Source organism: Oryzias melastigma, linkage group LG12 (assembly GCF_002922805.2).
Source record: "Oryzias melastigma strain HK-1 linkage group LG12, ASM292280v2, whole genome shotgun sequence".
Classification (NCBI taxonomy): domain Eukaryota; kingdom Metazoa; phylum Chordata; class Actinopteri; order Beloniformes; family Adrianichthyidae; genus Oryzias; species Oryzias melastigma.
Window position 1 is genome coordinate 13,201,060 of NC_050523.1, and position 13,919 is coordinate 13,214,978.

At 36.9% G+C, this 13,919-nt stretch overlaps 1 protein-coding gene across 1 annotated transcript in view; it reads right to left on the reverse strand.

Moving 5' to 3' along the window:
- Window positions 1-13,612, reverse strand: part of LOC112163448 (WD repeat-containing protein 70) — a 39,211-nt gene extending 25,599 nt beyond the window's left edge. The window contains exons 1-9 of the mRNA XM_024299838.2: window positions 13,519-13,612; window positions 13,041-13,103; window positions 12,822-12,905; window positions 12,408-12,513; window positions 11,638-11,833; window positions 10,335-10,394; window positions 9,820-9,953; window positions 8,853-9,006; window positions 5,520-5,596 (exon numbers count right to left, since the gene is read on the reverse strand). Of these exons, the coding sequence (XP_024155606.1) occupies window positions 5,520-5,596; window positions 8,853-9,006; window positions 9,820-9,953; window positions 10,335-10,394; window positions 11,638-11,833; window positions 12,408-12,513; window positions 12,822-12,905; window positions 13,041-13,103; window positions 13,519-13,543 (899 nt within the window). The 5' untranslated portion in view covers window positions 13,544-13,612. The remainder of the gene's footprint in view (window positions 1-5,519; window positions 5,597-8,852; window positions 9,007-9,819; window positions 9,954-10,334; window positions 10,395-11,637; window positions 11,834-12,407; window positions 12,514-12,821; window positions 12,906-13,040; window positions 13,104-13,518) is intronic.
- Between the last annotated feature and the right edge of the window lie 307 nt (window positions 13,613-13,919).

The following is a 13,919-nucleotide window of genomic DNA, read 5'->3' on the forward strand; positions in this document are numbered from 1 at the left end:
CAAAGAAGCCATAGAGGAAACATTATGACTTAAGCAGTGAGAGGCCAACTTAATACATTTTCCCCATCTTTGTGAACTGACTCACAGCAATAAAGGATCAACCGAAAAAAGATCTGAACAGCAGGTAAGACCACACACTTCCAGATCGAAATCCATTTTTTGGAGGCCAACACAATCTTTAAAGATACGATCGAGCGATGTGATAAAAATGTTTTCACAACTGCAAAGATGAGGCTTCCCATTCAGCCGAGTGGGAAAAGAAACAAACATGGTTTTCATAATTGACAAATATGGCCTCAAAGCTGCCATCAGGGCCAAAATCCGGCTTCAGCTGAACGTGAAGGATGAATGTGCGCTCTTAAGAGTGGTATGTGCATTCTTGGCCAGGATATGGAACACTTGCATTGTAAGGTGGAAAAGAAAAAAAAAGGTTGGAAGGGAGCTGGACTGTGAATAACCCAGAAAAATCGCCTCAACATGTTCACATTAACTTTGTGGAGTCTATCGTTACTGCTTTGTCAAACAAATCAACAAGAAAAACTCAAATTTAAAGCACTTTTTCTTAAGAATCACTAGTAAAATTGAAGTGACACAATACCTTGACTTAAAGAAAAATTATTCCAAAAAGGTGAGGTCGTTTCCTGCATCAGAATCCTAATTTTTTGTTTTCATTTTTGCTGCCTGGAGTCAGCCATGAATATGAGCCATACTTAATAGTCTTTGGTATGTGCTCATGACTAAGACAAATAAATTGTTCCCCAACAGTAAAAGAATCCGCCACTCCGGTTCTCCTAGCTTACAGCTGCACAAGTCCAGCTGCGGCCCTGAAACCGGGCCAGCGCAAAAGGGAATCCCTGGCATTCAAACCTCCGGGAACATTCCTCAAAGTGTGTGTTTTTGTGCAAGATCAAGCGTGCATCAACACTCAAAAACAACAAACATTTTTAGCATTCTGGGCACTCATAAAGCTGGTCCTAAGAATGCAGATAAACATCTTTCCACATCTTCATTCTAAGTTTGGTACAACTTCAGCCTCATTTAATGCAGATATTTTAATTAAAAACATTTTTTATTTAGTTTAATCCCTTTTAAAGAACACAACTACAAGGAAAAGGCTTGGCGCAGATTGGCGACAGTTTCCAAAAAGAAAATGTGCGGTTTTAGAGTCATTCTTACAGCTGAAAATTGGCTCAATGCTTAATGGGCCCCCCTTGGATCCGCCACATTCTGTTGGAAAACAGTGTACCATTTTATATTTTCAAACAGAAGGGGAGAAGAAGGAGAAAAGTTTCACACCAGTGTGAGCAGAAACATTTCCCAGACCACCTTGATTCACTAAAGCCTCATTCAAAATGTCAGAACAATTACCAACACCCCGCTGCTGCATTATCGAACCGGCTCATCAGCGCTTCCCTTCCATCCAGAGGACCTCTGGGTTACAGCGTCATTCAGGAATCTGGGAGGTGAGCCAAATGAATGAGATTCCACCCAACTAGAGGAGGGGGATCTTCAATTAATGCACCGGGCGGTCTGTCTTACACCATAAACACAAAAGCATTCCTAAATTATATATAGGAACAAAAACTTGTTTAGGTGTTTGTCACAGGATGTTCAGCAGAAACATGCTGGTGAAATGAGCGTTTGCAGAACGTAAACCCTTTAGGTGAACAGAGCAATGGTTTTGTACTTAAGGGTAAAGCAGAAAAACACACATTCTCCAAAGGTCTACACATAATAAATGGAGCATTTACAAACCATATGGAGCGAAGAACCCTGTCAAGAAATTTTTATTGTGTTGTCTTTGAGGGTTTTATTTTTTTTGGTGATGTCTTTTGTCCAAACAGCAAAGTCGGACAAATGCAGGTAAAGACACACCGACAGAAAGCTCTTTTTTAAAAAATGTATTTAGGTTATGAGCTTATATTAACTTGAGTTTAAATCCACAGATGTTCCAATCCTTAAAACAGCAATTAAAACATTATGACTATATAAAAGTTGAGATGTAACTGAATGTTCCTATAAACAAAGTTGTCCAAAAACTACCTGTAGTTGCGGCTATGTCTTTTAACCAAAGCATTTTGTGTGATTTAAACTAACAAAACAAGTCGGCAATTTTAGGTAGAAGAAAAAAATACATTTATTGCTTTTGGTCATAGGTATAAATGTGTACTCATCCCTTTTCTGAATCTGAATGGTAAAAATGAAACCCATGGTGGGACAAATCAACTGACTAGAGTTTTCTCCACTCAACCCAACAATAATCCATCAGTGGAAAGTGATGAATAAAGCTTGAAGTTCTGTTGGATTCCCCCACCAAAAACAACAAAAAGACAAAACAAAACTAAAAAAGCTACCAAATTATTTAGGTGTAAAAGTTGACTTTTTAACATGGGAGTCAATGGAAATTGCTCCCTTTTGGAACCAGCCTCTAGTGGTCCTTTGAAGAACTGCAACATTTGGTGATTCCAAGCTTGCATTAAGCTTAGGTGGGGGAATGGTTTCAGTAAACATGATACACAGATTTATAGTGCCGAGAAAATAATCAACGTTGAAAGTCTAACGTATCTTCCAGCAATTATCCTGTACCAACATCACTCGTGGTAACACCTTTTTTACGGCTTTTTTTAAACTATGCTACTTTGGCTAACAGAGTTCAAGCGAGGATTGAACTGAGACTCACTTTGAAGTTAAGCAAGAGGACATAACTGTGTTACAAAATCCACACAACAAAGAACAGCTAACCGGACAAAGGGAAAAGTCAAATTGTGCTTTTCTTCAGAGTGAAATTACCCAAAAGTATGTAAGTGGGAGTCATGATAAAAGCTTGTTAAAACCTCTAAATGCTAAGGCAACCTCAGAAGACCAACATTACAACCCCGTAAAAGCAGTTCCTCTTTTTGGATCATGAATGAATAGACTGGCTTTAACTGGACACGGATGAATGGTAATGATGAAACTGGACTGGGTTTAATTAAAGTTGGGTTGAGTTTGTGTACTTTCCTGCTATCAAATACTAAAATTACTTCTGGTTTAAATTTATGCTCCTAAATTAATCTGAATGAATCTGTTTGCTACTAAATTAATGCTAAGTTTTTAACGGTTGAGCTTTGCATCGAACATTTTGTTCTAGGACTCAGGGCTGACAAACTTTTTTTTTGGTTTGGTGGATTTGATTAGATCCATGTTCGACCTCCTGGGCTGCTTAGGAAGTGTGCACACTCACAGTAAAGTAGAATACCTGCGCCTGCTTCCAATTAGACTGATTGAATGACATTAAATTAACCTTTACGGAATCACTTGAACCCATAACCATTTGTCAGCTTCACTTAGCTCAGCAGTTCAACTACTATCTCTATACCTATGTTTTATTTTCAATGGCCTCTGGAATATTATTCAATTTTAAATGTCATCTAAAAATGTGCTCATTTCTTTAAATAGACCAGTTAGTCAAATGTTATGTATTTACTTATCAACACATAAAAGGCACAGTATTAATTGACAGGGCCATGGCCTATTAAAAAGCATCTCTGCAAATGAACCGGGTTTAGCCAAAACGCTATTTTTCATCTGTAGTCCTTGGACAGGCAGCAAATTTTTCTCCCCCCAAAAAAACTTTAAGGTTTTAATTTGTTTTGTTCTTGAATTTGTAAAAGATATACCATAGAAAACATGTATTTATAAACAAAAAGGGAAGAAAAAATAGATTCTGACAAAAAAGGGGAAAAAAATCAAAGTATTTGCTTAATACAAAGCCCCTAAAGTAAAATAAGACGAAAAAAAATAGATCTGGTTTCTCGGGTTCATGAGGAAGTATCAAGAGAAACTATCTTTCTATACTTTCTCGTATATAATAAATACTTTCTTGTTTACAACAGATACTTTCTCGTGTGCACCAAATACTATATGGCGGTGTGCACCAAATATTTTCTCGTGGGCACCAGACACTTTCTCGTGCACACCAGATACTATCTCATGTGTACCAAATATTTTATGGTTTGTACCAGATACTTTCTCGAGTGCACCAAATACCTTCTAGTGTGTATTGAATACTATCTCGTGTGCACTAGACTTTTTTCTCATGTGCACCAACTACTTTCTCGTGTGCACCAAATACTCTCTTGTGTGTATTAAATACTTTCTCCTGCGCCCAAGATTTTTTCTGATGTGCACCAAATACTTTTTGGTGTGAACCAAATATGTTCTAGTGTGCACCAGATACTTTTTTCGTATGCACCAGATACTTTCTCATGTGCAACAGATGTTTTCTTGTGTGTACCAAATACTTTTCATGTATAAAAGACATTTTCTCGTGTGCACCAAATACTTTCTCGTGAGCACCAGATACTTTATAGTGTATACAAAAAAAAGTATATATACATATATATATATATATATACACATGTTTTTTTTTACCTCAATGTCCCTTTAGAGGCTCCATAGTTTAAAACTTCGAATGAAGTAAAATAAATGTACAATATAATTATGGCAACACAGCATGAAACATTTGTTTACTTTGAGGTATTTGACATTCATTTAGGGGTTTAATGGACAACCTCCTGCACCTTAAAATCAATCTGGGCAGCCCTTTCCTTTTACTTCCATCCCTATTGCCCAGGCTGTTGTGCCAACCTGCTGCTGCTGCGAACCTCCCTGCACACAGATGATCTCTGCCCATGAACAGCTCCCCCTGAACAGCTCCCCCTGAACTCATCTGCATGGCTCTCCTGGGGCAACACCCAGAGCTAACGTGCCAGGGGAGGATTTCCAGAGAGGCAGTAAGAGCTAAATGAACCAGCCTCCACATCTGGAAGAGCGGCAGCGCTGGTAAACACTCGGCTTTGCATCCACAAACCCTTCGCTTCCACCTAATGATAATGAGCCTGGATTTCTGCACAGCTGCCCGTCCCTCTCACTTAAACTCATCACTTCCCTACACGTGGTCGCACTCAAATATTCCCACACAGGCAGAGCAAAGAGCTGCGACAGCCGCAGAGACATTTTAAGGGGGTTCACACTTCAAAATCGCTGCACATGTCAAAAGGGCGGCCGATCGGTGCATGTCTATAGGGCGGACTACACTTTCCAGAACTTTAGTCTGGATTAGAGTACTCCCTGCTGGTGAAAAAGAGAAGGAGCAACCACAGAGAAGCTTTCTGTCGGCTCCTGTGCTGGTAAACTCAACGTTATGTGAGGATGAGCACAAAACAGCTGATCCAGATATTTAAACTTGCTGGAAACCATGTCAAGTTTCCAAATAAGGAGCGTTTCTTTCCTGTTGCATTAATGCTGCAGTCTAAGTACAAATTCTCTTTTACTTGAGCCAAAAAAACATGAGGAACTTAGAAAATGTTGCTTTAAAAAAATCTAAATAACAATATAAAACATATTTTAAATTTCTACTAATTTATCTGTTTAAATTTATTAGTTTTGGATTCTTAAACATACCTAATATCTTTAGTTTTCAAAGGTATAATAGTTATTTCATCTAACAGTTTAAAAATACTTTCTCCTAAACTTACCCATCATTTGAACAGGTCATGAACTCCTCTTTAATCTTAGGATGCCAGCAACCACTGTTCAGCATCGCTGTGTGGCCCTGAACAAAAAGAATAAAATTGACAATCAGCAAACCATAGATGTGCAGTTTTTTTGTGTAGTAGTAGCTGCTGCAACTCAAAGCAAGCCAAAATCCACTTGAGGGAGGGGTCCTGAGGAGTATTTCTCATAAACAAATGACCTCAAAGTGTTAGAGGCCTCCCTGACGGGCAGGTCAGGGAAGGGAGAAACTGCAGCAAAGAAGCTGCAGACATGATATATGGCTATTTGACAGCAGGCACAAGAAAGCAGAGCAGCGCATGAGCAGAAGCTGACCAAATGACATCGGTATGTGCAGATCAGGAAGAGGGCCTGCCTGTTCACTGTCAAACACTTTACGAACCACCGCTTTAATAACTGATAAAGTGGAACTCCATCCAACTTGCTGTTTTACAACTACAAAATAAATAAGTTGCTAAGCTGTTAAATTCTACAGTAAGCAAAAAAAGAGGCAGAATGTTGAGGTTAAAGCTAAACTGGGCCTAATTCAGTCACTAAAGCAGCAATAGTCCGTCACAAGATATTAAAGAGTCTTTCTAAACAAACTAGATGTTTGTGTTTTCTACAGTTTGGGAACACAAACTGGCCGTGACCAAAAAGAAACAAAAAAAACGTGGAGTCTACGTTAATGACAAACAGACAAAAACATCTGCTGACAAAATGTCTCATCCATGTTTGATAAACGCTACCAGAAAACACTTAACAACCCATTCTAAAGGATGGAATTTTTAGCAAGTTCTTGTGGCATTTTACTCATGAACATTAAGAAAATGAAGCTTAAAATGACATTTCTGAGTATTTCTTTATTCAAATTGCTAAAATAAGGAGGAGATAGGAAAAAAGGGGGTTTTAAAAACAGCTTATATGTGACAGAAAATATGCTGGGTGATCCACAAGCTCCCTGCTCAGCAATGGGGCATAAATGGAGGCACCAACTCAGAGGTGAATTTTCTAATGAGCTACTGCCGCTCTGCAGAAACTATGTCCTAGAAAGCGGCACTTTTTAAAAAAATTTTGGTTAAAAGCGGCATAACCAGGATTGAAAGAGCACTGTGAATTTAAAATAGATCAAAAGATGTTTGGAGTGTGTAGCCGCCATTGTTGCAACATCACATGATCAGGGGGAGAGTTGGATCTTTTGCAGTTTTTTGCGCTGTTTTGCATATAAAGAGATTGGGCAGGTCCTGATATTTTTTGGTTATATGATTTTTGGAAACCTTGAAATAAGTTCTTTTTTCACATTTGCTATGAATTTTGTTGGTATTTTGTTTACTTTTGCACAGAGTCAAGCATTAAAGTTGCTTTAGAGTGGGTCTTTAAAAAAGAATTGTTCAAGCTAAAATCATTAATCTTTAAAGTAGCAGATGTGTAAAACTAAAATGACAAAAGTACTTTTGTTCAACCCTTGGTTCCAACCGACAATTATGTGGCAAACTTTTTTTAAGAGCTTGACTGTCTGATGAATCGAAATGGGCTAGATCTGCCTGTGACTTCCAAATGTCTGTGCAGACAGATGAATTAGGAAGGAAGTAATTATACGTCGACAGAAGCGGAGTAAAGGGAAGGACTTAATTACCGCAAGAGCTGCAGCTAATCGACTGCAACACTGTCAACAGGCTGAAGACATTTTCACTGAACCGAGCTCTCCCGGCAGCTCCAGATGGGACCAGGCAGGCTACGATTGTAGGACATCCCGGAAAAACAATACTTACAATCAATGGACCTTCACTTCAAGCAGTTCGGCACGGCTGGGATAAACCCTGCGATAATGCACTGCAGCTGGTGCTCACGGATCACCAATATGGCGGCCCTGATTTCACTAAAGTGAACTGAAATTGCCCTCAAAGCACCTGGGGATCCCCCTTAGCCCCTGATCTCATGGGATAGACCGCCATTCTCAATAAACACATCAGGGGCGCTGGGCTACTATCACCGTGTAATTTGAAAGTTTTTTGGGGGAATCTATAAATGTTACCTCCCTCCTCTCATTTTATTAGAAACAGCTGAGGAAAAAAAACTTTTTGACGTCATGTTTATTGGTGAACGAGGCAAAATAGACGGATTAAGAAAGCAATTCGTTGCAACACGACAGCGCGCCGTGGGACCACTCTTCAACGAAATCCAATTATCACATTTTTTGTTCGAGCTAATCTCCACAGAAAACCCAGAAGCAGGATTTACGACACTAGATTTCACACCTGGTCCTGATAATAGAGCAAGGCGAGTCCAGGAATATGTCATCTTAAAGATGTATTCCCCACTATTAAAACACATCTTATTTGAAGCTGTAACGATGTTTTTCTTTTCTATTTTACTGCAGTGAAATCTTAATAGCTTAAGAAAACAAGGAATTAAATTTTAATTGCAAACATGAGCCAATGTACTAAAATATTTTGCAGTTTTTATGCACATAGATGTGTTCTAACTAAGAATACGACTGCATTAACCCCTCTTTTTCTAATCTTTCTTTTATTTTTTATTTTTTATGTGCACAAGTTGTATTTTTATTTGCTACTTGAGCAGAAAATGTGCATAATTTTTAAACAGAGAAAATAGGTGAAAGTATAGTATGATTTTTAGGCTTATTATTCAAAATTACTAATTTAACTCATTTCTTTTTCCATTTCCATCTAAAAATAGTTTGTAAAACTTTTCTTTTTTTACAAAACTAGAGATTTAAATTGGATTTGGGGGAATTTTTGTTTAAAATATTAGAAATTTGTACACATAAAATGAACCCCTTTTTTACTAAAACAAATGCTACATATCACTTTTTTAAACGCATCTCCAAAAGTTACATTCCTGCATGTGAGTAGATCAGATTGTGGCATCAGGCAAAAAGATGGAGGTCAAAACACTGACTTCAGCCTGTAACGTCTGAGATGTTTGTAGTTTTTGGCAATTTACTGCAAAGTAAATCTCAGAGTTGAGGTGTCAGATGCGACTCCTCTCTTAAACAAGCTGCTGTCACTCAGCTCTGTGGAAGTTATCTTTCAGCCATGTTTTTGGCAGACGGGTCAAAACAAAGTTTTATTGGAGTGACTCACACAGTCAAACTCATTTATGTGTTTACTCAGCTCTGCCCTGAATAACAGATTTATTGGATGCTTACCGTGTTTTGGATCTAAAAGAAACTACCGGTAATGAAATCCAAAAGTTCTTAAATAACTTGTGTGATTCTGTGGTTTAAGACGTCAACTCGTGATGTGCTGTCAGATCCAAGCAAAAATAATAAATGAAAGCTGGTTTTGCTCTACCTTGGTGTTAGCCATGTCCACGATGTACTGGTCTCCTTTTATACACTCCATGACGTTGAAGCCGTCCCGGTCCAGGACTTTAGCCTGTGCGTTACCAGAAACCACCAGCAGGACGTCACCAGTGATGCTGTACTGCAGGGTCTTGATCTGATGGCTGACAAATGCAAACAACCAGGACAAATCAAGCATTTTTAAAGACAATCTTTGAAGCTAATTGAATATATGTCACAGCAGATTGAGTACAAGCTCAGGAAAAAAAAAAAATCCATATCAATGTAAGCAGGACAACTGATGCTTTTGTAGTGATGTGACAACCAAAGGAAATTTCATTGATTTTTTTTTCCATAGCTTTCTATCATGTATGGTTTATTATTGGAATTTGAAAAGATTTGCATGTGTTTATATCACTAAACCAATGACATAATCAGGAAATGTGGATTTTCTTTTGTTCCTTTTCAATCCTTTTAAGTCGTTTTGGGGAGGATTTTAGAATAACACAAAGGAAACTATCTTTTGTTTTTTAAAATTATATTTTTCTTTAAATGTAAACACTAAAATTCTATTTATTTAGACTCTAGTTTACAGATTCTAGAGATTTTCTGGAGGAAAGGAGAAGCAGAGATTTCTGAATGAGCTTTGTGGTCATTCGAGGCGGCTGGATTACCGTGTAATTATATTTAATGTAGTGTAAAATTTTCTTAATGGGGGAAGCCTGATCCAGTTCAATCCACTTGTTCCCAAAAACAGAACAAGAATTTGACCTTAAATACTGGTTTCAGCTAAACAAAGAAGTAAACACATATGCTCCAAGTGGGATAAATAAAACCTCTAACTTAGTAAGAGATTAGGCATGAAACTCTAAACAATAAAAGTTTATTTTTTTACATCTGTGTGTACAGTTTGGCACACTTAAATGAAGACTGTGTAATTTTTCTTCACATGAAACTAACAAACAAATTTCACACACCATTCACAGGGCTGCAGGGATCGGAAGGCCTGCAGAGACTGGTCCATCCCGGCGAAGTCCCAGAACCTCACGTCATAATCGTAGCCACCGGTCACCAGACGGGCCCCAGAGGGGTCCAAGGCCATAGCCGATACCTGCAGAAAGAATAAAATAAACTATCAAACTAAAAACAGTTGGTGAGAATGCACAGTTTAGAGGCAAAATAACAGAATGGGGGTGTTCTGATTCTCAAATACTTTAGAATTTAGTCACAGTGTCGGAGTTAAGGCAGAAAAGTAAAAAAAAAAAAAAAAAAAAAAAAAACGTGACCAGTTTGAAGTTTGTAGAAAATTCTGTTTAATATTAAAATTGTAATCAAATTCCTTCTCTCTGATTTGCATGAAGATGTAAAACAGATGTTAAAATTCAACATCAGTACAGAATTATTCAGCAGCTGTTCAGCTCGACACTCATGTTTTATAGAAATGAACAAACTAACAACCATTACAGCTGAATGCTGGAAACAAAAGCCTTACCGTCTTGGTGCCGTGCTGCAGGATAATCTCATGAGTGTCTGGAATTTTTTTCACTGGATCCTGTTTAAGTTATGGAAAGGAAAAAGGAAAATGGTTCATATAGACTGCAATAGATTCTTCAGACGACCACATGTCACAGTTCAGGATTTAGATAGTTTTGTTACAGCTAGAGTTATTTATTTAACTTAAATAAACCGGGTGTTTAGTATTCAAAAAAATGTAAAAGCATAGTAAAATAATCATTTTAATGCATTGACAAGTTAAGGGGCCTGAAACCTGAGGCTCTTTTACCCCTTGTTTGTGGCTCTCTGGTAAAATTATTCTATTCACTTTTAAAAAGTAAGTGTAAAGTGAAAATAAATAAAGCAAAAATGATAATAATAATAACAATAATGCATCACTATGTGTGGCTCCAGCCATTATGCTCCAAGAAGCAGTGTGGCTTTGTAGTTTAACTAAGTAAAACTAAAATGTTTCAAATAGAATTTTGAGCACTGTGCTGCGCAGAAAATCATTTAGAGGTCAGTAAACACAACCATATTTAAGGTGCATCTGATTATGAGGCAGATTATCTATTTTTGAACAAATTCAAGTTTTTTTATGTGCCCTATTGTTAAAAAATATAGTAAGGGTCTCTTAACTCTGATTTAATTTTGGTTTGTTTGATCACAAATGCTCCATTAATAATAAATAAAATATTTTTGTTTGTTAATTTGTTTTTTGTCACTTCTGACATTACACTCCCTACTACTACATTGACACAATCTTGGTGTCTTTATTTTGAGAGGAAGTCAACTGAACCTCTGTTAAATGTCATCTATTTTATATTTCGAAAAAAGGCTATTTTCTCTTGATTTTTATGCCAAAAAATAGTTCAGTTATATGTTTATTAATAGAAACAGGAACATGAACAGGCCTACAAATCAGTGTCTTATTATTCTGAAGGGTGATGTGGAAGAAACTGTCCGAAATGTCTCTAAGTGTTGAAGGTTGCAGACTTCTGAACTAGGCACTGATGGACTTAAATTGTGCTGCCACCTTGTGGAAGAACTTGGCACCAACGGCACAAAACTTCCCAGGATTTTGATTAGTTTTGCTGAATTCATAAATACTGAAACTTCTAACGTGTGTGATATTAAAAAAATATACAGATAAACCTAAATATGTCATAATCAGAGTTCAGCAATAATAATATTAAAATCAAAGAGAACTCACTTCCAGTAAAAATAAAAAAAATGGAAAGATTCAGATTAATGACAAACATGACAAACAGGTGATAGCTTCTACCACTGTAGTTTCTTACATCATCATCCTCTTGTGTTGCTTCTTCGTCATCCTCATCATCGTCACTGTTTGCAGTGTTGCCAGTGTAACCAGGAGGAAGAGGTGGTCCCACAAGCTCATCGTCCTCCTGAGCAGCAGACTGAGGAGGCGCCGGAGGCCCGATGACCTCCGAGTCAGATTCACTGTCATCACTGCTGCTCCCACTTTTGTTTGCTCTAAATATGAAAAATATGAACATTAATATGAGAAACAAGTGATAGTCACCTGTATAGAAAGCCCAACATTTTTTAACTGACATCAAATTGGACTTGAAAATAAAAAGTAAACAGTTTTTATTTTTCTAACAGTCTATTAGGGGTTTTTCTTTTTGCTACAGTCACCATCAACCGTATCAAATACACAAGACAAAGCTGCTCTATGCTTTGGTTGCTTCTTTAAAGGAAACATTTTTTGAATGTTTCAAAACAAGTTATATTAAGAAAATCTGATCTCTTTCATTTTAGGCAGATCGAGATTTCTTATGTCCCATATGTCAAGTAATACATTGTAAAGTATAAACCATAAGTTACACAAAAAACAGAGTTGCAGCTTATTCAAAAGTGGTGCTTTTCTATATTGAAACATTTCTTTAAAAAAAAGTTTAATTTCTAAAAGAGTTTTATAAATAGGTGTCTATCAGGGATTGTATTACTTTTTTTAATAAGCTATTATAATTCACATGTTTTAGATGCACATTTGCTCCTAAAAACGTTGTCACTTCCTGACAAAAAGACAGAAAATTCAGCGTACCTGGAGGCCCCAGCAGAAGCTTTGGTTCCCTCACTTTGAACTGAGGTTTTAATCGACTTGGAGCTCTCGCCTTCCACCTCCATCTGAGCTTCCTTCTCTCGTTCCTCTGAGAAATAATAACACAATTAAGCCACTTTCACATGTGATCTGTTTAGAAAAGAGCAGGACCTCGGATCGTCAGTAAAAAGCTTTGTAAAACACAATACTAAAATAGTTTTCAAGACAGGAAATTGCACAAAAAAATCTTCATGTAGATCATTAACAAAAGAAAATTTACTTTGTGTGAAGTGAATAAAAATAAGCTGAAAATAAGAGTGTCCTAAAAAGTCAGATTTCATTAAAGAACAATGAGAAAATCTTTAAATCCTCAAATCAGACCTGAAAGAGTGAGGGTGCATTAAGGTGTAAACATACCTAACACACGCTGACTCCTTTCAATTGCAGTTCGTCTGGTCTGCTCAAAAATGGCATTGATGTCAAATGTGCGCGCTTTCTTACCTGAAAGGAACATATTACCATTATGTATTATTGAAAAATAAGTGTCTACATTCACAAAACAATTAACAGATTTTGAGCTAAAAGACGTTTACAAAATAAATGGAACAAATTTTCTTTTGGACTTCATTTACATACCAAACCCAGAGAATCCCATAACAGATCCAATATCTCCATCGTCCTCCATTATGTAGCTCGATTCTGAGACAATAAATAAAAAAATATTAAAAACAGGGATCTTTAATGAGAAATCTGATCTGGTTAAATCAGGGCAAACTTCGGAAAACCCTTAAAAAATCTATCGATGATCGCATTGATTCATTATGTAAACTTATCGCATGCAGTTTGGTTTGTTTCTGACTTTCTGGGGTATTTTAGGAATAAGCACTTGTTTTAAGCGAGAATTTAAGATAGCACATATATAAACTACAAGTTATTGCAATTAGCTTTACCATGACAAAATATTTTTAGTTTAAACCTGAACGAAGGGGAACAAAAATGAAAAATAATAGTTGTTTAAACAAATTAATAAATCAATGTCAAACATAACACAAGTTAAATGTGTAATATGCTAATAAATAATGCAAAAGACATGATAAAAGATCAAAGTTTCTACCTTTATTCTCCTTTTTAGCATCCATGTTTTCAAATGGTAACCTCTGACTGACGGAAGTGCTTCTCTCTTCTTCTTCGTTTTGGTCAGTGAAAGCGTGCCAGCACAGCGCCACACAGAGGCGTATTTGGGGAATGCGATGGCTTGAACGTGTGAAAAATAACATTAATGCTACAGTGCTTGAAATTTCTCATTTTTATTAAATTTTTTTCTACTGAAAACAGCAGCATGGATTTTTTAGATAGAATTCCAACTTTTTCTCACATTCTTTTTGAACATTTGCACCTTGGACAAAATTAATCAGGTTGCTGTTCCCGTCATTTCAAATAGTTGTTAAAAAATGACCGATATACAATCAATGATACTTTTATTCCTGTTTCTAAAAACTATTTGTGAGAACCAAA